At 44.0% G+C, this 25,831-nt stretch overlaps 1 protein-coding gene across 1 annotated transcript; it reads left to right on the top strand.

Moving 5' to 3' along the window:
* Positions 1–497: 497 nt before the first annotated feature.
* LOC135237890 (plakophilin-1-like) lies at positions 498–25,744 on the top strand. The gene is made up of 14 exons (XM_064305445.1): positions 498–919; positions 9,721–9,836; positions 12,162–12,628; positions 12,760–12,895; positions 13,933–14,140; positions 15,308–15,476; positions 16,953–17,070; positions 17,509–17,688; positions 19,632–19,802; positions 20,397–20,550; positions 21,006–21,192; positions 21,609–21,693; positions 23,758–23,864; positions 24,067–25,744. The coding sequence occupies exons 1-13, from the start codon at positions 739–741 to the stop codon at positions 23,827–23,829; spliced, it is 2,244 nt and encodes a 747-aa protein (XP_064161515.1). The 5' UTR covers positions 498–738; the 3' UTR covers positions 23,830–23,864; positions 24,067–25,744.
* The last annotated feature ends 87 nt before the right edge of the window (positions 25,745–25,831 follow it).

Genomic DNA, 25,831 nt, shown 5'->3' with positions numbered 1-25,831 from the left:
TGCATTTTGTGAGAATCAATGACCATATATTATCGCGATGTTCAGTTCAACACAATTCAGAATGATCTTGCCCTCAGCTGTTGCGAATTCACAGTTCAGTAGGTTCTGTGACAACGCGGACATCCATTTTGTTTACGTATTCATAACTAGGGATTGAAAAGCTATTTTATCGAATTTACATTTGTTAAAAGCAGGCTACATATTTTTCAAAAAAAAAATAAAAAATGCTTTGCCAGAATTATATCCAAGTTTTGGCGTTTGGGATGGTGTGTTTAGGCCTACATTTAGACGATCTCTATGTAGATTTGCTGTCTAGCCTATATGTCCATCTCGGATTATTACATAGGGCCTAGGTTTACTCGCGTTAGGCTATTTATTTATTTGTTTGTTTGTTGATGCGGTTTATTGTTATTTTTGTGCTTGTTTGTTTGCTTTTTAAAGCAGAAAATGTTAGACAACTTTCCGTTGAGGCCTCGCCTACCTCGCTTTTGCGGCGATACGGGGAGTGTCTTGTAGGCTAATAATCTCCCTAGGGCATGCTGCAGCATGGGTGTGGTGTACTGGGCAGGGTTGGGCAAGGTGTAGCCTAGCTGAGCGTATTTTCTCCGCTGCTGTCAGAAAGTAAAGTCTAAACGGCCTGCGAACAGCTTTGCTATTGACAGTCTCGGGATTTCAACCGCTGCCTTGAAGACGCTGATATACAAACACAACGAAAACAGGGGAATCTAAATTTTCAAGATGACGACTGATCCGTTGCGGTCGGCTCTGTCCATCAAGCATGTGGATGAAACGTCTCTCGCCGTCCCGTCGGATACCAAGCTGAAGTCCGGACAGCAGCGCGTCTTGGATCAAGTTCACTCCATCAAGAGGGGTAAATCTAAGTACGTCAAAACTGGATCCTCATCACCTTCACCTACAAGTAAGATAACTCTTCCCTTGCGTGTCATTTTGCGGCTGTGTAAATAATTTAAGCACAGTCTACTTTTTTAGTGTTGCAATGTGTAGGATTCATTATTATTATTATTATTATTATTATTATTATTATTAATAATGAATAAATATTATTTATTTATTTATTTATTATTTAAATGCTGATTATTAAAGTTTAGAGTCAGTCGTTGGTTAGGCTTAAGGTTTTTGAATGTTTGGAAGATAATAATAATTTCCCTTTCGTGTCATTAAGATGTAGGATTAGGATTAGGATTACACTTGTTCTGTGTAATATGAATTATCCAGCCTAAATGTAAAGCCAGCGTCCACACTAAATCAGGTGAAATATAGTGTATATGTGTAGATTTTGTTTGTTTCTTAACACCCAGGTAAGCTTTTTAAGCAAACAGCCTAATATACGGACCAATCTGGTGTGGCCAAAAATGCCTGTGATTGTGGTGGCTCTTTTTTTCCCTGAATCACATCCACAGGATGATGCTGTGTCAACGCAGCAAGCAAATTAGCTGAACACATTTAGCATTCAACACTGAACTAACTTAGAAAGTCAAACACGTTGATGAGAGCAATTCATTTATTTTAACAAATATTAAACACCATTTAAAGTGGCTGAGGTCTCCACAAAAGCGCATTGTAGATGGTTGTCAACACCATAGTGTCCCTAATCTCCAAATCTGAGGCCCTCTCCATGACCTTCCTGGGTATCTACCCTCTCGTTTCTCATTAGATGACATTCTGCAAACATGTAACAGGAATAGCGCGTTGTTTGTCCTAGAAACTCAAAGGCGACCTAATTTTATCAACTGTTACATTTATTCAGACTGGCACATCATGTTTTCTTTTTCTTTTTTCTTCTTTAAAATTTTTTTTTTTTGATCATCTAGTAAACAATTCCCACTAAAATTGCCTCAGAAAACCATACAAACTTTTCAAGTATAGATGACTGCTTGGAATGATGTATGATTTGATTTATTGTAAATAAAAATAATGCATTATATCCGAAAGTTACGTCTTTGAAATATTTCCCAGGAAGGTTGCCGAATTGCGTGTATACAAATCCGAAACAGTGGACAAAAAGTTATTGACCGTTTTACATGTCGAATGCGTTACATTTACCTAGATGTACACGGTATATGTAAATAAAGGGATTTGCAGATTTGTTTTGCGGTTTTGGTACTCAAGGTCAAAAATTCAGATTTTAACATTTGGGTTGCAGAATATCCTATGGCCTATGCCTGTCTGTCGATTAAGACACCTCTCTTATAAATTGAGGAACTAATGGGATAATTAGCTTGTAGCGATTTTACGATGAAATTGTATGCCTATATTTAACTGGAAAAATTATTTCTTGAAAATTAGTTTGTAGTAGCGATTTTACGATAAAATTATACTCCTATATTTAAAATAATAATAAAACATTTAGATTTATAGAAATTGCGAATTCATTTGAATGCCTTCAATCGCGAGTGGCTTTAAAGTGCGATATTTTGCCATTGTTTATCTGAGAACGCGTGCCCGTGTTCGTGAAAAAAAGAGAAAAAATCTCGTGCACGGCGTGTTTAATGAGGTGGTGGTTAGCCTGCATATCGGTGACGGTAAAGGCCCAATATCAGTGTTATTTTGTAAAAACCTAATAGCTTTTGTGCCTGTGTTGATTGGTTGGTGTGTTGATGTATACATGTGCTTCTGTTTGAGAGTGGCGTATTGCTATTTTGTTACCCGTATTAATTATCAATGACAGCTGACGGCGTTGAAAGTAGAATTATAGACCCATTGCATCGGAGCTTCAGGTTGTTTTCGTAAAATTTTGTTTTAATCTTGTGTAAACAAATAATTATGAAATACAGGTATTGTAGGCCTAATCCGTGTGATGTCATTGATGATTTATCTTTTTATATATTTGTGAGCATTCGGTCGGCTGGAGAAGCGGATTGGTCTCAGCAACGCCGGCTGGTGGAGAGAGCGCACGCACCTGGGTTGCGTTAATTAATCAGCCCAGGTGCTTATAGGTGTGTTCCTCAGCCGAGTTCGAAACGCCGAGAGAGCGTTTCTTTATTTAGTTTTTGTTTACGTGTTTGTCTGAGTACGACAAGGAAGTAGAAGTTGCTGCTAAGTTTAGCTTTCGTTTGCCTGTGTTGTTTTATATATTTTTTTCCCCCAGAACCCGTGATGGGGAAAGGCGAGGGTGTTTTATTAATTTAATTTCGTGTTGGTGTGGGTGCGCGCTCTCTTTCTCTCCTTGCGACAAACAACGGTGTTTCCCGAAACTTCCGCATCTCCCTTCCAGGGGTGTCCCACCGGCGTGTGACAATATTCATTTCCCATTTACGGTTCAATGCGGATCCCAGAATCATGATGTCAAACAACCTTTAATTGTCACTGATTGTCCCATGCGTTGCTTATAGCCTACAGCCTACGGGGTGAATTGCTGTGTGCTTAGCGGGAGTTTAAACCTCAGGTTTATAAATCTGTAGACCACAGACTTGCATGACAACTGGAGCAGCAATCCAGAGGTGTGGAATAAGGATTAGGTGTTCCAGTTGAATCGCCATTCTGTGGTCTAGAGGTTTAACCCTGATGTTTAAACTGCAGTTGACCCATTGGGGTAGATCATCGACCATTTCTCCATACAGAATCTCTCAAGCTCTTTCAAACCACACAGTTCAGATCAGTTAAGGTCTGGAGACTGGGGCATTGATGGGCATCGCAGAATTTGGTGGTCTGATGATTGTGATTCAATTACCAGTACAGTGGGGAACGGCTGGTATCGTAGAAGTGCATGAAGCCGCTGAATTTAGACAGTTTTTTTACAAGTTTAAATTTTGAGGCTCAGGTCTGGAGAGGCGCAGGGTCTGCTGTATTTTGTCGCTACTCGACACTTAATTGATCAAAGACGTTGATCAGAGAAGTTGGGCACACAGCTCTCCAGGACCTGGGGGGGTTCTCCACATGCCGTTGATCTTTAACCGAGCAGTGCAAATGTCTTTTTTCCAAAGTCACTCAGCTGTTTGAAAGCACACAGCACATGAAACAAGACCAGGACAACACCTAGCATATGGCTGGACCGGCCGACTAATGGTGTGACTTCATAACTCGGCCGACCAATGGTGTAACTTCATCACTCTCTCAGTTACTCGGTCACAGACATGCGCGTTTGTAGGGCTGGCCGGCCCCGCTGTTGGCGGTCCTGCCGAAAAAGGGGGGCTATATAAGGTGAGATTTCTGCAGGAAAATAATATCAGGGCTTTGATTTAAACCGAAGAGTGCCTGTACGCCCCGGATGGAATATGAATCACCTGTTCAGAGTGCTGGCATGCAGAGGCCTGTAGGACTCAGTGACATTAGGCGCTCCCTGTAGTGTTTCAGTGCGCTCCGGATCGGGCGCCTGGTTTTAACTCACAAATAGACAGGTTTTTAGCATTTCCAAAGCTTGCATCATCCTTAAAACATCAACGTAATGCATATTATATATGTATAATAACAACAAAAATAATAATGTATTATTATTGTTACATTACATACATACAAAATACTGCATCGAAAACGCCTCTCCCGGTGTTTTCGAGGCGCCCCGACTGCCGCATTTCTCCTGTGGGAACGGAAAGCGGCATCGACGACTGCTTTCTGGGCGGCGTTCGAATTACGTTACAGATCTGCGTTCACACGCGCCTGTCTCTCAACCGAAAAAATGGCATACACAGGAAATACCTGGACCCACAAAGAAGCGCTTTGTAGCGCACACGGACGTAGCAGATAGTTACGTTTTATTATGCATCGAGATCGCGAAAACTAATAACATAAAAAAAGTGTGACCACTTGCACTTCAAAGTGTAACATGTTTTATTTGATTGTTCTGCCGGAAATTACAAGAAGATTGCAACAAAAATAAGTAAAAAGTAACGTTATGGCTTTGGGCCTACATCAAGTGTGTTACTATAGTAAGGGAACGTAAACAATTCATTGACAAGAGTTGAGTTCTGCTGGGTGTGAAAGGTAAAGACGGCTCGAATGCCGCATTACAAATTCTGTGGGAAAGGGAACCTGTCACCGCATCAGAGGCGGCTCAGATGCGGTATTAGCTGTGTGAAAGGGGCTATAGAGTTACCCCCTTGACATCCACAACTGGTCTTGGCCACACAAGAAACACCTCAGAGGGCCTTGAGGGTTCACTTGAAGTGGTCATCTCCACTTCAAGTGAAGCCACTTGAGAGGACCCAAAAACAATGAATGAGGGCGTCACATGGGTCGCCCTGATGTTTGGTTCTGTCAGGTTGAAGGGTACACTAACGGTTGTGTGAGACAGACCACTCAGTGGACATGTAGCGATCTGGGAAGGGACTTTTAGTCAAAAGACAATACCACTTGTAGCAATTGTTGGGAACCTGACTGACGTGGGCCTTCTTTGATGATGTCATCAAACCTCGTCCCTGTTTTTTTCTGTAACATCGCCCTCGTGACATCATTACAGCGGGAGGTGCAGCTTGTTTTTACAAAGATAGGAGTATAACAGCTACATCTTAGAATCTCAAATTCACCAGTAGCTAATACAGTAATATATATATATTTATTTATTTATTTATTTATATTATTTGTGTTATAATTCTGGTTGGTGTGCACACTGAGGATATCGTTTCCAGTGGTTTTTTTTTTTTTTAAGCTATGCTTTACATAACAGTATGAATAGCTTTTCAGAGCAATTAAAGACAGGCGACCTGCAACGATGGGAAACTTCAGAAATTTGCAAAGCACTTGTCAAAAACAATGGCGAGCCAAATTTGCATTGACAAATGTGTTCTTTTTTTGTTCTGTGAGAATTAACAGCGTTGTCATGGCGACCCTCAGCTGCTTGCCTTGGTGAGGCGTGGAACACGGCACGGACTTCCTCACTTTTGTAATCAGGCTGTGCCTGAAGCGTTGCTCCTCATGGAAATGGTGGTTTATTCCCCTCATCAAAGCAGTGGGGTGATTCAAAATAGCAAAATTGCATTAAAAAAAATACAAAAATAAATAACTGTGGTCATTAATCATAATAGATCCAAAGCTTGTGTGCTGTTTCTGTGATACGCTCCCCCCGTTTCCCAATTGCACTCTCTGACACGTGAGGGGTTGAATTTGAGTGACACGTTGGATTTACTGTCAAAGATTCAGAATGCACTGCTTGTCTGTGTCAGTGTAGAAAAAAATGGTGATTTATTGCAGTATTTATAGCTGCTTGACAAAACCGTGAGAAGAAATGATAAGAATGGAGAATGCAGGAGAACAATGAAGAGCAGCACTTTACTGTCTAGTAGGGATATCGTAAAACGTTGATCCTGTACATCGAGTTGCGTTCGGCGCATCGCTCTTGTACTTTTTGAGGTGTCGGTGGATTTAAATGGCAGTAAAACCTAACTTTTTTGTCGTTCAGTTTTTCTGTTCGTCTGCTTTTGTGATTTCATACAGTGGAGGACCACACAGAGATGACTCTCACTCTCCTTCACACAGCCTGGTCACCCCTCTGACCTCCTCCACCCCATTTTAGTTGTCAGAATTTATTTTAGTTTTGACAGAGTTTGATAGGTGCAATGCAGACGTTTGTGCCTGAAGACTGTAAAACATCTTCTCTTGACTTGTACAGCAGTCACCTATAATGGGCAGTGGGCCTTATGAAAGTTGTCGCCATTTTGAATTCAGTTTGATTCAAGTGTTTTTTGTTTTTACTCTTTCTGTATCCTGTTGCGATGATATTCTTTTGAGAAAATGCGTGTTCGAATGTAACAGGGACGTTATGTTCATCGTTTCTGTATGCGTGAGTAAGTCTTTTGCCTAAATATGCAAAAATAAGACAAAGGAGCGCTTGTTGGGCCAAATGTAGGCTGACTAATTTATTTGAATAAAACGCTTGTAATGTCTGACTTTTTGTTGCCACTCTAATTACGATCGTATTATTATCTTTATTACGAGCTAATCTACGAGTTCATCAGCTGGTCTGTCGCCAGTATTTTCATTCGAAATTTGCTGATATATAAATAATCGTGGGGAAAGTTTTCCCAATTAGTGATGCTTGCACGAGGCATCGATGCCAAGTCCAGTGTCTGGTAGACGCTGCAGGCTCGCACAGGAGATCTCTCTTTGATGTGCCCTGTCACTCAATAAAGTTCTGAAGTCATAGGCTTTGTGACAGTAATCTGCACACTCAGAACACTCATCTGCATTTCAAAGTGTGCGAGCACAGCGCTAGCTACTGATAAAAGTTCCCGCTACGGTGTTTTGACCTGAGTGAGAGAGCGCTTCTGCTGTGCCCCCGGTAGAAAGGTGGGCGTGAGCTGGCATGCCTCTCCGTCATCCGACGCCCTATCCTAAATAAACAGCAATATCTACTTTACCTCCGATATACGGGGATCACCTGCTCTGTCCGATCTTTCTGTGGATCACCTTTCATTGTCTCTGAAGTAGGCTAACACGTGTCACTTGTGTAGTATAATTCTTCTTCTTCCATGTCAGTTTTTGTTTTATCCATGTTTATTTATGTTTATTTTACTTCATTTGCAGTGTTGTATAGTGATTTAAGCATGGGAAAAAGCAGTTTATAAATAAAATATATTTATTATTATTATTATTATTATTATTATTATTATTATTATTATTATTATTATTGTTATTGTTATTGTTGTTGTTGTTGTTGTTGTTGATGTTGATGTTGTAGAATGACCTGTAAATGTCTCCTGCCTTCACTTAGTAAGTGTCTTAATGCAGTAGGCCTATAGATTCATTGCATATAGGGCCTGTGTGGAAGAGAGTTTTTCTCATTATTCTGAGTTTGAAACCTAAGGCAGTAGCAGAAACATATATGAACTGTATAAGCTTGCTTAGGGCGCTTGCTTGTATGAGGTAATGGGTGTGTAGCACGGTGTGTTCTCTGAGTCTTTATAGGCCAGCACAGTTTATGGGTTATAATGACAGCCCCAGATTTGCGTTTATTATGTCATTTTTATTTTTACGATATCAGTTTAAGGGTTTCAGATTTCACACGCCTCTCAGCAGTTCTGCTTGCTTGTGTAAAACAGTCTCTGATGCGATATGGTTACCCTCCACCTGAATAATGGAAAATGAATACTCGCGTAAGTTCATTGCTCAAAGTAAAGGGCAAAGGTCACCATGCCTAATGCAGATTGATTCAGCTGGTTTGTTTGTCTATACAGTGGCTGACTGGCCATTATAGGAGGTGACGTTGAGCTTAGCCTAATTAAACTGAAATAAACTGCATCCTATCTATGTGATTCAAATCATTGCATAGGGCAGTATTGTTCAGATGCAGTCAGGATTCCTCTTTTGACAGTGAATGAATGTGTGTTTTGGGCTGTATCATCTGAGAATCATGGAAACTATATGTGTATTTTTTTTTTTAGAAAATGCTAGTGTGCTAATATTGAATGTTGAATTGGCAGTCTTGTTTCATGTTTGTTTTTGTTTATGCTCAGGTTCTTGTGCAAAACAAATTCCCTTCAGGGCAATAAAAGATTGATTGATTGATTAATTAATTCATTAATTAATTCATTCATTCATTCACTTGCTCGCTCAGTCACTCACTCACTTATTCATTCGTTCATTCACTTGCTTGCTAGTCACTTTCTTGCTCAGTCACTCACTCATTCATTCATTCATTCATTCATTCGCTCAAAAGGAGTGGGAGGGGTGTTGTGAACCTCATCAGAACAGACGTGTTCCTCAGTGATGTGTATCAGGTGTGACATGGACAGAATATTGAGTTCCTCTCTGCGTTGCACACAAATATGTGTGGCCAGAACCTTGAGTTCCTCTCTGTGTTGCTAAATCAATGTGTGTGGCCAGAACTGTGGAGTCCTCTCTGTGTTGCTCACAAATATGTGTGGACTTCATCTGATGTGGTGAATAACAGCGTGCGATGTCCCCTTGCGCCAAGTCGCTCCGGGATGCGTTCCCCTCTCCGTTTCTGTCACTGAAGCCCTGGCTGTGGCCTGGGGTTACACGTGGCCTGCCAAGGAATTTCGGTTTGGCCCCAGAAAGGGTTCGTAATTAAAAAATAAATCATCTTTAAAAGTGATGTGTATGGAGGGGGAAAGAAGATCTTAACTCACATTCCTAAGTATGCCCCATCATACGGATTCAAAACAGACGACTGCAAAATATAAAAAGTCAAGTTGTCGTACACAGAGCAATGTCTCAGTGGCATTTTATTAACCCTGGTAATACAGTATTACAATCCGTGTTCACACATACGTAATTGGCTGACCAAGGCCATGCTGTAGTAGCACATATGGGATCAGGAAAGAAACACACCTCTACAATTTACAGTTCAGCCATTTGGTAGATGCTTTCAGTCAAAGTGACTTACAAAAGCATTTCACACGGAGAGCAAACACCACTAGAGCTAGAGATAGGGGAAAATTTTGAGTGTCACTGACAACGCAGACCTTTTGAGATAAAGGGAGTTTTTTTTTTTTTTTTTTACATCTGAGATTGTAGTTTGTCTGACTAAGCTCAATGATAATGTAATATTTTTTTGCTTGACGTTGCTTGGTAAGCCAGCAGGTTGTTGTTGCATGTCCTATTCTCTGTCATTCCAAAGGTAATGAAAATTCGGGAGTTTCTTTTTTTTTTTTTAACCTCACTTCCTGAATTTTTTTGCAGGTTCAGGTTTAGTCTCACCAAATTTTTCCTATTTGCTATATTGTCTCTGTAAAAAAGGCACTATACTAATAAAGTTGAATTGAATTGAACTGATATTGACTACTCCCACTTTGCTTTCCACAGGTCCCACAACCCCTCAGTTCAATGAATTTCGGTGGCTGAAATACTCTGCATCCACAAGCGATGGATCTGCCTTCTTAAAGGGAAATGCAAATGGAGGGACTAACTTCAAGAAGACGGTACCAAACTGTCGATCATCTGATCATTTTGAATGGACTGTGAATGTTGTATACTTTCTGTGCATTTGGTCTGAGCTGAAATTAATGGCAAATGATGTATGAATTCACTGCTACTGTACGTGGGAAAAAAACCTGAAAATAGAAAGGATGGAAGTGTCCTCACAGCTGGATTTTATTCATGTAGCACGTAGATTGCTGATTTTAGCTGAAATTCACTTATATAATGCGTAATTAGGTTGCTGATTTAGGCTGAATTGTACTAATGTAGCATGTAATTAGGTGGCTGATTTTGGCTGAATTTTACTGATGTAGCACGTAATTAGGTTGTTGATTTCACCAGATACAGTTGACGGGGTCTGACAGGGAGCTGAGACAGAGACAGGTGTGAATGCTCAACCAGAAACAGCCCCTGTCTCATCGTTCGAGTGAAAAACTTATATCCAGAGTGGCCTTGAGCTCGTAGGGGTAAACATTACCCAGCAATAACTCTGGTGCAAAATATCAGGGAACTAATAAGATCAACCAGTGAGTCAGCTGTGCAAAAAACAGTTACCGTAATCTCTCTGACACACGCACACACACGTTCACACACACACACACACACTCGAATGCAAACCTTTTCGATACAGTCACCTTCTGGGAGCATCGACTGCCTGACGCTTTTTCGCTGCCTCCCGCTCACGTTGTGACTCATCGAGCGTTCACGTTTTTCACCTTCGGAGCTGTTCCGTCTTGTCCTCGTCACGCACACCTTCCTCCGTTTCAAATGGGTGGTTTTGATTCGTCGGGAATCTGACTAGCGTTATGAAGCTGCGGTTTCAGATGCCCAGGAGGTGCAGCTGAAGCTCGCCTCGCTGAAGCTGAGTCACCCTGGCTGGGCCGGGTGGGGCGGGGCGGGCGGGCCCTCGCTGAGGGGAATTACAAAGCTCCAGACAAACTGGTTCTTCCGCTTTTTTTTCGGTCGTCACACCCCTGGCTGTCCGATTGACCCCACTCTCTGTTCCGAATTTCAAAAGGGAGCGCGTTCAGTGGGACGGGGTAAGCAGTTGTTGTGCAGCGAATCTGTCCCGCCACCGGAACTGTGCCGGTTTTCGAACGCTGGTTATGTGGTGATGTGGGGCGGCACGGTGGTGCAGTGGGTAGCACTGTCGACTCACAGCAAGAAGGTCCTGGTATCTCGGCCTGGGCCTCTCTGTGTGGAGTTTGCATGCTCTCCCCGTGTCCGTGTGGGTTTCCTCCGGGTGCTCCGGTTTCCTCCCCCAGTCCAAAGACATGCAGGTTAGGCTGATTGGAGACTCTAAATTGCTCATAGTCATGAGTGTGTGAGTGAATGGTGAATAGTGTGTGGGCCCTGCGATAGATTGGCATCCTGTTCGGGGGGAGATTCCTGCCTCTTGCCAAATGCACTCTGGGACAGGCTCCAGCGACCCGCAGCCCTGCCCAGGAATAAGCGGGTATAGATAATGGATGGATGGATATGGTGATGTACTTATCCTAAGCAGTTTCAATTAATGTCCAGCTGTCTCAGTTCCAGAGGTGCAAAGTCCAGGGGTCAGAAAGTAAAAGTCCTGCCGTGTGTTTCTTACACCCATGAACTCACTAATTAGTTCTTCCTCCTGACTGAAGAATTGTGCTAATTAGTAAATCCAGGTGACTGGAACAGAGTACTGGGAGGACTTCCACTTTGTGGATCTGGAGGATCCTCACCTCTGATGAATTATAGTATTGAAATTTTATACTTTATACATGTTTCGCTCAGCAAGGTAGCAGTAGCAACACCTACAACAACAAAGGAATTGAATGCAATGCCCTTCTCTTAAAGTACATTACATCAGTATGTCCAGCAGTGTCTGCATGTTTGTGAAATCACTTTCCTGCTACAGGCTGGTAGGATTTCTCTGTGCCCGGGTGCCCTCCTCCACACTCCCAGAATGCAAAGCCTTTTCTAATCTCTCTCAACTTCAGAGCAAACCGGCTGACTCCGCCAAAATCCGATTACGGCAGTGCCACTGATACTGTGTTTGATCTGTGGAGCCGAACACTTTTTTCTTTTTTTTTTACGGGTTTGTTTTGAACACAGAGTCGTTTCCCACTGGTGCAAATGTTTAATTCATGGTTACAGCCTAGAGGACTTTACCTCAGTGGGTGTGTCTGAGCAGAGCTGTTTTTCAGTTTTCAGGCTCCTCGGTGCCTGATTCTGGGCTGGGGTGGGGGCCGGGGGGGCTGGGGAGACTCTGGGTTGGGTGGGGGCGGAGGGGCTGGGGAGACTCTGGGGGGTTTTAGGTGGGAGCAGTGGACTGACTCGTGCTCTGCTCTCCTTCCAAGGTCAACTCGCAGCAGGCCTTACATCCTAACGTTGACTACCTGAAGGGCACCGGCAGCACCCGGAGGACCGTCAGCACCTCCGGCCAGTGGGAGAAGCGCTTCCTGTCCATCGGTCACGCCAACTCCAGGCCCGTCACCCGTCCGTCGATATACGGCAACGGCCTGAAGACTTACCGCAGCGACCCGGAGCTGGCCCCCAGCGGCACGCTGACCAGGCGGAGCATGTCCAACTCGCGGTCGCTGGCCACCCAGCCCAGCCTCTACTCCATGAGCAACGCCAACGGCTCAGGAGTCAACAGCGGCTCCGCCCAGTACATGTGCCAGTACTCCGCGCCGGCCCGGGGCTCCAGCTATAGCCAGCTTCGGAACAGCGTTGTCTACCAGGACAACAGCCAGTTTCAGTTCGCTGCGGCGCCCTCCCACGTCTCCAACACCGAGTCCAAGATGTCAATGCCCAAGGTCATTGGGTGAGTGAGGCCGGCAGGCTGCTGGTCCAGGAAGTGGCCCGTCCCCCCCCACCATCTTCCCCATTAATTTAGTTTAATTAAAACTTATTTGTGTGGTTCTTGACCGTGTGATCATTTGGTCGTTTGATCAGTGTGGAAGGAAACGCGGCGGACATCACCATGAAGGAGGCCGTGGAGTATCTGATGAGCCTGGACGAGAACTACCAGCACTGCGGAGCCTCCTTCATCCAGCACAGCACCTTCACGGAGGACAAAGCCAAGCAGGAGGTGAGACTGCTCGCTCTGATCAACCCAATAGAGCAGGAGGTGAGACTGCTCGCTCTGATCAACCCAATAGAGCAGGAGGTGAGACTGCTCGCTCTGGTCAACCCAATAGAGCAGGAGGTGAGACTGCTCGCTCTGGTCAACCCAATAGAGCAGGAGGTGAGACTGCTTGCTCTGGTCAACCCAATAGAGCAGGAGGTGAGACTGCTTGCTCTGGTCAACCCAATAGAGCAGGAGGTGAGACTGCTCGCTCTGGTCAACCCAATAGAGCAGGAGGTGAGACTGCTTGCTCTGCTCAACCCAATAGAGCAGGAGGTGAGACTGCTCGCTCTGGTCAACCCAATAGAGCAGGAAGTGAGGCTGCTCACTCTGCTCAACCCAATAGAGCAGGAGGTGAGGCTGCTCATTCTGCTGAACCCAGTAGAGCAGGAGGTGAGGCTGCTCACTCTGCTCAACCCAATAGAGCAGGAGGTGAGGCTGCTCATTCTGCTCAACCCAGTAGAGCAGGAGGTGAGGCTGCTCATTCTGCTCAACCCAATAGAGCAGGAGGTGAGGCTGCTCATTCTGCTCAACCCAATAGAGCAGGAGGTGAGGCTGCTCATTCTGCTCAACCCAATAGAGCAGGAGGTGAGGCTGCTCTCTCTGCCCAACCCAATAGAGCAGGAGGTGAGACTCCTCTCACTGCTCAACCCAGCAGGAGGTGAGACTCCACTCACTGCTCAACCCAATAGAGCAGGAGAAAGATTAACTGATTGATTTAATTTCAGTCTGCATAGGTGTGTCTTTATATTGCCCTTGGTCAGCATCCTCATACAACCCCCATTATCTCTCTATTTAATTTTATTTACTAATCGACCCCTGGAGTCTTTGCGAAGCACATTGATTAGCAGAAACTGCTTGGTTGGTACAAAAGCCTGCACCCGCACTGGCCCTTCCTTGATGAGACTGAGGACCCCTGACTTCGTTGAAGGCTCCTTCCAGGGAGGATTCTCCTGCGTAACACTCCTCCCGTTTTTTTTTTGGGTGGGTGCGTCTCTCAGGTGCTCCAGCTGAAGGGGATCCAGCCGCTGGTGGGCCTCCTGCGCAGCTCCAGCACGCAGGTGCAGCTGACGGCGTCGGCCGCGCTGCGCAACCTGGTGTTCAAGAACGACCAGAACAAGGAGGAGGTGCAGCGGTGCGGCGGGATTCCGGAGGCCTCCGCCCTCCTCAGGGACACCAGCGTCTCCGAGACGCAGAAGCAGCTGACAGGTAGGTCCGGTGGCCGACGGCTTTAGAGTCTGGAATGCTATGTGCAGGCGTGGCGCGGTGGTGGTGGCGGTGGTGGTTAGAGGGCTGGGTTTGCAACTCCGTTGTGGCTGTAGGCTTGAATCCAGGCGGGGCACAGCCGTTGTACCTTTCAGCAAGGTACGGAGCCAGGAATCGCTTCAGTAAAATATCCAGCTTGTAACATACAATGTGAAAATGATGTAAACTGTGTAGATTGCTCTGGATAGGATTATCTGAGAAATGTGGAAAATGATGTCATGTAAACAGGAAGTGACTTTGGTTCTCTCAGATTTGTCAGGTGTGAGCGCTCTATTTATGAAATGGTTTTATATTAGCTCTGAAACAAAATAACAACAGTGAGCTGCAGTGGCATGGCATCCAGTCTACACTATGATAAGCATGTGCCGAGATGATTAACTTGGGCTTGCCGAGGGCTCGTGAAGTTTTCTCACCAAGATTAGCAGATTGCTGTCATTCAGATAGGAATGTATTGCCGTGACAGAACGCTCTAAGGCCCAGAAATGTCAAGTGAGCTCAGTACTTCAAGAAGCCTTGTCTGTTGGGATCAGCGTCGAAACTACACCCACCCCGTTCTTTCTGTTAATGAAACGTCACAAGCAAGTGATTCCAGCAAGACTCACAGCAAATGCACAGAACGCTCAGTGCAAAAGAGATGCTGTCTTTGTTACCTTGGTTACAAGGTATACAATCATAGGCTCGACCTGGAATCAGTTATTCTTTAACTTTTGCTCTTTGTTACGTTAAATCTCTTTTTTTCTGTTACTATTTATTAGTCTTTTTTTCCATGAACATAGCTTGGTGATTTTACCTGTCATCTAAATGAATAGTAGGTTTTTTGGAATGTTTTTAAAAAAAATTTTGTTATTAAAAGACAGTGTTCCAGAACTCCATTGCTTTCAGTTACTAGAAGTCATTGTTACATCAGCATTAGAATGCTCCGTTAAGAACATTCTAATCACATATCTGTGATCTTGCACCTTAAAGGGTTATCTTGCCAAACATTGACATTGGCTAAGTTAAGTTACTTGTGCGGAATTGTTACCAACATGGTTTCTCTCTCTCTTTCTCTCTCTCCCTCTCTCTCTCTCTCTCTCTGTCTATCGCCCTCTGTCTCCCTCCCTCCTTCAGGCCTCCTGTGGAACCTGTCCTCGGCTGAGAACCTGAAGCCGGAGTTGATTAAGACTGCCCTGCCCGTGCTGACCGAAAGTGTCCTGGTGCCGTTCACTGGCTCTGGAGAGCAGAGCGCTAACATTAACATGGACCCGGATGTCTTCTACAACGCTACCGGCTGTCTACGGTGAGCCGCCGCACAGCCGTCCAAACCGCCGTCCAAAACCGCTCTTTACGCACAGCGCACCGACCTGCGTTCGGCGCGAGCCGAGTGCATGCGCTTGCTTGGCTTCTGTCTTGAGCGCCGTGCTCAAACGTGTCATGCTAAGATGCTATGCTAAGGCTAGCGTTATGCTAACTCGGTAATGAAAAGATGTTCGACGCCGTTCAACATACAAATGTTTTTTTTTTTTTTTCCCCATTTGTTAAACTCCAGGTAACCTGAGAAAGAGAGTGCTGTGCATGTTCATGTTATCAGCTGTAATATTCTGTCTTTACTGGGGAAATTCCCCATGCATGTCTTCCATTGATTTCATGAAGTAAACCCTGAACACAAACTCATTTCAGTGGACTGTGCAAATGAATGAGTCTCTGATGATTCATAACGATTGGCACATGTGGTTCTTAGTGCCACCCACAGAGCTGCATTGAAGAATTTACCCTTTCAAATTTGAATGAACCAGTGCCATCTTATACAAGTCAACTCATAAAAAAACTAGGCTTTTATTCATTTGCACAGCTGTGCTCTTACCTGTTTTTCTCTACATGTACCTACTAGAAACCGCAGACCTTTACAGTTTAATTTCTGGCATTTAGTGAGGCTCAGGCGTTTATTTATGTGGCATTTGAAAAGCATTTTAATGAAGCAGTACATTCCCTTTCCAAGTTTCCACTATTTACATTTTGGCAATTAGTAGAAGCTCTTCCCCAAAACGACTTACTTTTTAAAAACAAAAAAAAACAATGGATTTATAGTCCTGGGTGTTCTGCAGAAGCACTTCAAGTTAAGCACCTTGCTCAAGGGTACAACGGCTGTGCCCCACCTCGGAACTGAACCTGCAACCTGAGAGTGGCAAGCCCAGCTCCCTAGCCCTACTACTCCCTACCCTACCTAACACTTTCATTTATCAGAATTTGAGCAAGCTGGCTGTCCTTGTTTTTACTCTGGTAATGATACTCTGGTAAGGATAGAAGCTAAGAAAGCTGGCTGTCCTTATTTTTACTCTGGTAAGGATGGAAGCTAAACAAGCTGGCTGTCCTTGTTTTTACTCTGGTAACGATACTCTGGTAAGAATAGAAGCTAAGAAATCTGGCTGTCCTTATTTTTACTCTGGTAACAATGGAAGCTAAGCATGCTAGTAGTCCTTGTTTTTATTATCTGTAAGGATGGAAGCTGAGAAAGCTGGCCCTCCTTGTTTTTACTATGGCAAGGATGGAAGCTAAGCATGCTGGCTGTCCTTGCTTTTACTGTGGTAACGATGGAAGCTAAGCAAGCTGGCTGTCCTTGTTTTTACTGTAGTAACGATGGAAGCTAAGCAAGCTGGCTCTCCTTGTTTTTACTATGGCAAGGATGGAAGCTAAGCATGCTGGCTGTCCTTGTTTTTACTCTGGTAACGATGGAAGCTAAGCAATCCGGCTGTTCTTGTTTTCCTGTCCTCCACAGTAACCTGTGCTGTGGAAAGAAGGGGAACCGGAAGGCGATTCGGAACTCCCGCGGGCTGATCGACTCGCTGGTCGGTTACGTCCAGGACTGCGTGGCTGCCGATCGTCCTGACGACAAGGTAGGGGGTCCGATGAGCCTCGGCCCTGCACTGGACAAGAGAGCTGCTCTCCAGTCAGACACCCTTCCAATTTTACATTCATCTTCCAATGAAGATGGCAGCCAGAATTTTGTAACTTAAAAAAAAATTTTTTTTTTACCGTCAACGATTGTGTCCGCAGGGATGTAACCTGTTCTCGGTCTGCTAAAAAGCACTTTTTGTACATCGCTTTGGATAAAAGCGTCTGCCAAATAAATGTAATGTAAAATGTAAAAAAAGGAAATTTTCAATTTGTTTGTCTGTCAGACTCTTCAAATTTGATATTCATCTTCTAATATTCTGAGAACCAAACAAATTTTTTACCTTGAAGGATTGTGTCTGCAGGGTCTTAAACTTCTCTCTGTTACCCCCCATTTTTTAATGACCCCCCCCCCCCCCCCCCGTTTTTCCCTCTCCCAGTCGGTGGAGAACTGCGTGTGTGTCCTGCACAACCTCACCTACCAGCTGGAGACCGAGGTGCCCAGCCACTTCAGCAAGATTACTGCCCTGGCGGGTGCGCCCAGCAGAGGCTCCGCCCAGCAGACCCCCACCTCTCCCATTGGTTGCTTCAGTCAGCAGAGCAGCAAGGTTCCGCAGGAGGTGAGCTCTCCAAAAGGGTGGCCTCACACCACATAGAAGGCCAGCCCCCAAAAAAACACATTCACGAATCGATTTGCTAGGCTAGGCTAGGCTAGGCTAGGCTAACAACCATTCCATACATTTTGTACATTACCGAAATGTACGGAATGGTTAGCTAGCTTTGCATAGCAATTTCATGCAGCCCCGAACGCATCCAGGCGTCAAATTGCTAGGCTGGGCTAGCAACCATTCCTCACATTTCAGCATTTAGCCAGCAGTGTTGTGCAGAGCTCACATTCTTTACATACAGTACCGTAATACTGCTGGATATTTACTGAAGAAATTCAGGTTTGGTGCTTTGCTTAAGGGTACATTCACAGCACTTTAAAATCAAACCTGCAACTACAAATTTATAATCCCGTTTTCTTAACCATGATGCCTTGCTGCCACCAAATAATGTGCATATTCAGTAAAATGCAAAAAAAAAGTATTGGGACCATGGCACAATTTTTGTTGTTTTGGCTCTGCACTCCAGCACATTGAATTTGAAATAACAACATTGAATTTGTGGTTAAAGTGCGGACTGCCAGCTTTAAGGGTAATTGAGGCTTTGAGGGTAATTGCATCCATATCAGGTTATCCATGCAGGAGTTACATCCCCATCCATGCGGAATGAAAATTCAGAATAAATTTATCAGGGACACAGCCACAACTTTGGGTGTATCAAAAGCAACTGTTTCATCCTTTGTTATAAAGGAATAATGCACTGGTGAGCTAAGCAATAGCAAACAACGGACCTCTGTAGCGGTTGGCCAAAGACTACTTTCAGTTGTGAGGAAAACCACTTTTCAACAGATGAACAACGCTCAGCAGGATGTGGGCATAGACGTGTAAAGGACTATCACAAAGAGAAGACCACATCAGCGTGATCTCAGAGGGTTCACTGCAATATGCAAACCACTGGTAAGCCCCAAATACACAGCGGTCAGCTTAGTGTTAGCTAAAAAGTACATTAGAAAAGCCTTGTGGACAGATGAGAAGACTATTAAACTGCACCAAAGCCCTGGAAAGAGGAAAGCGTGGAGAAAGAACGGAACTGCTCATGATCCAAGGAACTCAACCTCATCAGTGAAACATGGTGGAGGTAGTGTTATGGCTTGGGCATGTATGGCCGCCACTGGGGCTGGCACACTGGTCTTAATTGATGATGTGAATGCAGCAGGATGAATTCTGAAGGGTACAGAAACAACATCTGCTTATCTGCTCTGATCCAACCAAATGCCCCAAAACTCAGTGGATGGTGCTTCACCTTGCAGCAGGACAATGACCCGAACATACTGCTAAAGTAACCAAGGAGTTCTTCAGAGCCAAAAAAAAATGGAATGTCCTTGACTGGCCAAGGCAATCACTCGTCCTGAACCCAATTGAACATGCACATGTTGAAGCCAAGGCTGAAGGCAAAATGCCCCAGAAACAAGCATGATCTGACAATGGCTGCAGTACAGGCCTGGCAGAGCATCACCAGGGAAAAATACCCAGTGTCTGTTGTCTATGGGTCACAGGCTTCCGGCAGTCCTCAAATGCAAAGGATTTGCAACTAAGTATCCAAAATGGTGACTGTATTTCTGACTATGTATAGCGAGGGCTGTAATTCCTACACGGATCACCCAATATGGACGTAAAAACGCAAAAATTAATGCTGACATTCTGTGCTTTAACCTCATATTCATTGTTCTACTTCAAATTCAATGTGCTGAAGTACAGAGCCAAAACAACAAAAAAATGTGTCCCTGTCCCAATACTGTTGCCTTTACCTGTAGGTAACATCGCTGATGGTCACTTTTCAGAGAGCAGCCCTTAACGGTGGGGTGTTTACACATGAATCCCAGCTACTGCAGCAACGCAGCGATGCTTCCGCTTGGGTCCGTTTCGGTTTTTTTTGATTTTCTGATGTCCCGTCACAGACCACCTTTGACTACCCGACGATCGAGGACAGCAACCCGAAAGGGGTGGGCTGGCTCTTCCACTCCAAGGCCATGCAGGCCTACCTGTCTCTCCTGAGTGACAGCCAGAGTGAGGCCACCAAGGAGGCCTGCGTGGGGACGCTGCAGAACCTCACAGCCAATAAGGGCATAGTAAGCAAGCAAGCCCCGCCTCCCTCCCCGCCCTGCACCACCACACCACGGCCGTGAAGATAATGGGCAATTTAACGATATTTTTTTATTAATAGTCTTATTAATTTTTTTGTCAAAGAACTTCACTATTTCCCATGTCTGCTGTAAGCTCACCATGATAGGCTATTTCCCGTGTCTCTTGTAAGCTTGTCATGATAGGCTATTTCCCATGTCTCTTATAAGCTTGCCATGATAGGCTATTTCCCATGTCTCTTGTAAGTTTGCCATGATAGGCTATTTCCCATTTCTCTTTAAGCTCACAGCGATCAGTTATTGTCCATGTCTCTTGTAAGTTCTCTGGGTATTTCCCATGTCATTTGAAAGCTTGCTGTGATTGGTTATTTCCCATGTCTCTTGAAAAGCTCACCGTGATTGGCTATTTCCCATGTCTCTTGTAAGCTCGCAGCAATCAGTTATTTCCCATGTCTCTCGTAAGTTCTCTGATTGGCTGTTTTCCATGCCCCTTATAAGTTCTCTGATTGGCTGTTTCCCGTGTCTCTTATAAGTTCTCTGATTGGCTGTTTCCTGTCTCTGACCTCACCTCTGATGCCACAGGTGTCCAGCGTGATGAGCCAGGCCATTGTGCAGAAGCTGAACGGCCTGCAGCACATCGCCCCGCTCCTCCAGTCCTCCAATCCCGGCATCCAGAGGACGGCCGTGGCGCTGGTGGGGAACCTGTCCAGGAACCCGCGGCTCCAGAGACTCATGGGTGCGTGTGTGTGCGAGTGTGTATGTGTGTGTGTGTCTGTGTGTGGATGTGTGTGCGGGTGGGAGTGTGTGTGTGTGTGTGTGTGTGTGTGCGGGTGGGAGTGTGTGTGTGCGCGGGTGGGAGTGTGTGTGTGTGTGTGGGTGTGTGTGCGGGTGTATATGTGTAAATGGCTGGTAAATGAACTACTTTTATCCAAAGCGCTTTACAATTGATGCCTCTCATTCACCAGAGCAGTTAGGGGTTAGGTGTCTTGCTCAGGGACACTTCGATCAAGGGCAGGGATCGAACCGGCAACCCTCCGACTGCCAGACAACCGGTCTTACCTCCTTAGCTATGTGTGTGTGTGTGGGTGCGTGTGTGTGTGTGTGTGTGTGTGTGTGTGTGCGTGACTGACTGTGTTTCGGATTTAAAGGCTCAACGTTTTTTTTTTTGTTGTTGTTTTTTTGGGGGGTTAGCCCGGCAGACCCTCCCACAGCTGGTCAGCATCCTCAGCTCGGCGACTCAGAACGGGACGGATTCCGACGAAACCATGGCGACGGCCTGCCAGGCCGTGGGCAGCCTCCTGGTGGCGGATCCTGAGACGGGGAAAAGACAGCTGAACAACACCTTCATCAACTCGCTTAACGACCTCAGCAGAAACAGGTGAGACCCGCAGGGCCAGGGTCGGGCAGTCTGGCCCACGGGGTCGACCTTTAAAAATCACCCGTGACGCTACTGCTGCACCTTTCTGCAAATTCCAGCAAAGTTCTCCTCATATAGTTGCTTGATGGCTAGACGATATAAAATCCATACTGGTTTGACATGATATTGCAATACAATTTTAAGTCCTTTATATTTCTTATATGTGACTTTTTGACCTTACAGCAAGAACTTTTCAGAGTGTGTATGTTGATTCTCTTGTGGTATTTTAAGATGACAGAGTGAATTTGTGTGTGTGTGTGTGTGTGTGTGTATGTGTGTGTTTGTGCATGTGTACTTGTCTGTGTAATATGCTGTCTCTGTGGTGCTGTAATAGCTGTAATTGAATGGGGTCATTAATGTAATCGTTCTCCGTTTAGCTACTTCCCGAAATCGAGCAAAGCTTCGGCTCTCCTTCTGTATGGTCTCTGGGCGGAGAAGAACTTTCAGGCGTTCCTTAAAAAGGTACACATTTCTTTGCCAGTATTTTTCAGGGGTTCCTTAAAAAGGTACACATTTCTTTTCCAGTATTTTCCAGGGTTTCCGTAAAAAGGTACACATTTCTTAAAAAGGCACACATTTCCTTTCCAGCATTTTCATACATTTCTGCACTTAAAGTGTGTGGAATTGATTTTTGAACCAGAGTGAAGAATGACCTTGTGAAGACTAAACACACGACTGAACCAAAACCAAACCGGCATGAAAGACGTATGTTTGTTTATGGACTTAATCTGAGTTTTGACCCACATCCGAATGAAAAACGATACTTTTGCACAAGAGCAGGTCTTGAATTACACGGGGATTGACTTACGGTGTCTGTAAAATGAAACTCCAGATTTTTAAGTGCAGGTGGCAGGGTGCTGTGTTATTATTGAAATCCGAGTTGAAGCGTCTCAGGATGTTTACCCGTTCAATGACTGTTTTTTCAAGTTCTGACATAAAAGGGCCACGTCACGTTTCATCTGAATCTCTTCCTTCTCTCCGGCAACAAAATGGATCCTTTGGGATTAGACTGGAGCCGGGCTGAGAAGGGTGTTGTTAGGTGTCTCGGGCCACACCTCAGAAAAAAATATATACTTGGCAAGAATGAAAGCAGGGTTAGGTTACAGGTGTGCAGTGTGAGCGCGCATCCATTTCCGTAGGCTTGGAATCATGTGTTTTTTTCATGATGGTTAGGTTAATCACAGTTTTATTAAAAAAGGAAAGGGGCTATGTTAGAAACAGCATTAGAAACAGAAACGACAGCATTTCCTGTCTCAGATCTGACGGAGAGGTCTCCATTTTGCAGCCATTTTAACAGAGAGCTCCTTTCCACAGCTGTGCTAATGTTGATCATATTCACAAAGACACAAAAATAGACATGGCATCTTTCCCATGAGCTTCATTAAGAACATATTGCATATTCTAATTTAGATTTTTTTAAACATTTGAAATCATGCCAACTGTAGCACTCTGTCACAGGCTGAGCTTTAGAGATTTTTTTACGCATCTTGGTTCATTCCATTCTGAGCTGGGAAACATGCAGAAGCATGGGGATCGGGCCGGAGCGTGTTTATTACTGTTTACCTGTGAACATTCGCTCCTGCGTCTGTTTGCGCGAGGCGCGCGTTGCATTTGTGGTGTGTGGTTACTGCAGAGCCGGGGAAACCGACTCGGCCAGGAATGCGGTGAAACTCGTTTACCGTGCAACTGTCGGCATGTCATCCCTGACTTGCAAAGCGTCTTAGCCACTTTCTCACAGGCCTTTTACCCGCGGAGGCCTGTCTGTCTCTGAGTGCTGTCTTTTCAGAGCCCTTAACATAGAGAGACAAGAAAAAAATCGGAATACTCGAAACTGGTTTCCATGGAAACGTGTTAGCGCATACTGTTAGCTGCTCCAAAGCTGCGGCATGGTTTAGCTCCTTGTGTTTGCCCCGCCCCCTCTATTGCCACTTCTACATCTCGGTTAAAAGGCCATCTTTTTTCCTTGACCTTTGAACCCAGTTCGGCTCCTCTTCATTAGGGTGTATTGTCTTTGTGTAATACTTTATTATCCCTTGTGTCTGGTTTTATTTATAGAAGTTGTAATGCACTTTGGTCAATGTCCGTTGTTTTTAGATGTGCTTTATAAGTAAAGTTAACTTGACTAGCACTTCTGAGGATATCGACTATACTCTCTCTCTCCCATGTCCCTGAGAATACTGCTCCACAAATCCAGGTGTGCAGTGTGCAGTTTAACAGCATTACCATGGTTTAGCAGATGCTTCAGAGTGACTTGCACACACTTGGTTTTGCTGTTTTAAAAAAGTATCTATTTAGTAGTATCTGTATATACAGCTGGATATATACTGGAGCAATGCAGGTTAAGTGCCTTGATCTGGGGTACAACAGCGGTGTCCTACCTGGGAATCTAACCCCTGACCTTTAGGTTACAAGGCCTTTTCCTTAACCATTACACTACACTTTACTGTTGCCATAGAATTGGGATGCTGGATGTGCCGACCATGTCAGATAACGTCTGATAATGGAATTTCTCCTTTATTCTTACAGCAAGGAATGAACAAGAGTTCCTTTGTGAATGACATCACTACATCTGCCCACAAGTCAGTGCAAGTGTTATAATTAAAGAAAAAAAATGTCTGAAAGAACACCTAAAGGTAAGTCCTGAACTCCTCACCCTCAAATCTTTACCGTTTTTTTTTTTTTTTAACAAATCCTGTTTTTGCGTTATCTTTTTGCCGTACTACAGGCTTTTCATATAAGACGGGCGAGTTTGTGTGTGTGTTCACCTTTAATTACGGTCTGAATGAAGCTCCCGTTTGGCGTGCTCTTCAGTAATGACCCTTCCTTCTGTTGCAGATGGGAGCTTGCATGTTGAGAGAGGGGAACAGGGTACGAGGAACGGCCGTCTCGTTGATCTGTAGCTTTGCTACGTGAAATATGAATGTATTTTCTGTGGTACGGCACTTCCTTCATCGACAATCTGTTTTTTTAATTATTTTTTTAATGTCCCTCGTTGATTTTGTATGTAATGAATTGATAGATTTTTTCAAAATTTATGAATGAGCTGAAGTTAAGGTTGTTAGGGATGAGGGAGGCCTGGAGAGTGGGTGAACTGAGAGTGGGTGGGCGTCTCCTGGGTAGTTTTACAGGCGACAAAATGAAGAACTGAGTGAGTGATGTGATTCTTCAACAACAAGAGATCGTGGCTTCCATGTCCTGGAGTGTAAATTGCTGAATGATAACGGAATGATAAGACGTCTTTCTTTAGTATGTTTTGATTTTTTTCGTGCCACCTCAGTTCACTCTCCTCCGTTAACACAGCCAATAGAAGCTCTCTCCATGAAACTGCAAGTGTCTGTTCCCACATCGGTGGAAATTTGGACCTGGAAATATTCCCCCTTTTTTCTTGTTCCAGTTTGGAAAGCCAGATTTTGTCTTTAATTTATGGGCCTGTCTCATTGTTGCAACATCCTTTCAGTGATTCCCGAGAGCATAAACATGCACAAGCTTGCTCTCTTATGAACCTCCAGCTGCTTGCCACGTTGATGTGTAAAAAAAAAAAAAAAAAAAGGTCATGCTTTCATTTAATTTCACGTAATAATATTCTGTTGATGTTGGGATTAATGTCTGCTGCTCTGGTTGGGCTGTTGCACTAATTTTATTTTATTTTTTTATGATGTGATGGGACAGTATGAAAAGGACAGACTGGCTGAGTGGCTTTCTTACCATATATGCAAAACAACTCTGTTTTTCATTGTGATTTCACTGTTATTTGGCGAGGGGGATTTGAACACAAAGTCATTGGATCTGACTTTGTGTTCAAATATGTTGTGGCTTAAAAACATGAGGCAGAACAGTACTTCGGACATCTTTCTATGGATTACATTTTACAGAGACAGTTTAGAACTCAAGTTTAGAGACAGTTTAGAGATCAAGTACAATATTGGTTTTCATTTTGACATCATATTACAGGGATTTGGGACATTGTTCATCAAACATTGTTTTTGTTTTTAATTTTTCCAGTGCATTTTCTCTCTTTTTAATTTTACAATTTATATCACATTTTTCTATTTGAAATTGCAAGATAATTCCTGTTCAATGGAATATACTCAGCATAATGTTTTTTTTTGCCCATGCACAGAATATATTGCTTGTTTGTTCAGTTGTTGGGCTGAATTTGTCAAAAATACTGTATCGTAGGAGTTCCACCAATGGCAAATGATTCAATGTAGATTGCAGATTGAAGACTTGGAAAAGCCCATCATCTTTTGTATTAAACATGAATTATCAGTGCTTTATGACTTTGATCATGAATGCATTATTAATTAAGTATTCTTTTGCTCAAGAATTCATTATGTGTTTTTCTTTTTTCTTTCTTTCCTTATGGGTTTGGTAAGCAGAACTGGCAAAGCCAATACAAACGGATTCTTGGTCCTCCTTAGCCAACTTGTACACTCTTGCTTTATAAATGCATTTTCGTATGTAAGCACCTTATGACTTTTTTATTGATTAAATAAAAGACAATTAAATTAAATGTCTCGATCGTTTAAACAATATTTTTTATCCAGTTGCACCATGGCAGTGATTTCAGAGAGAGTCCCACCAAAAAAAAAAAAAGAAA

This window comes from Anguilla rostrata, chromosome 13, assembly GCF_018555375.3.
Source record: "Anguilla rostrata isolate EN2019 chromosome 13, ASM1855537v3, whole genome shotgun sequence".
NCBI classification, from domain to species: Eukaryota; Metazoa; Chordata; class Actinopteri; order Anguilliformes; family Anguillidae; genus Anguilla; species Anguilla rostrata.
The sequence above is the reverse complement of the archived record's forward strand: the minus strand, read 5'-3'. Positions and strand labels throughout refer to the sequence as shown.

What these genes read in the sequence shown, in the direction of transcription:
- LOC135237890 (XM_064305445.1), top strand. Translation starts at nt 739, where the DNA reads ATGACGACTGATCCGTTGCGGTCGGCTCTGTCCATCAAGCATGTGGAT. An exon ending in CCGATCGTCCTGACGACAAG is followed by an intron (nt 17,071 to 17,508) that starts GTAGGGGGTCCG and finishes TCCCTCTCCCAG; the next exon opens with TCGGTGGAGAACTGCGTGTG. An exon ending in GCGGCTCCAGAGACTCATGG is followed by an intron (nt 20,551 to 21,005) that starts GTGCGTGTGTGT and finishes TTGGGGGGTTAG; the next exon opens with CCCGGCAGACCCTCCCACAG.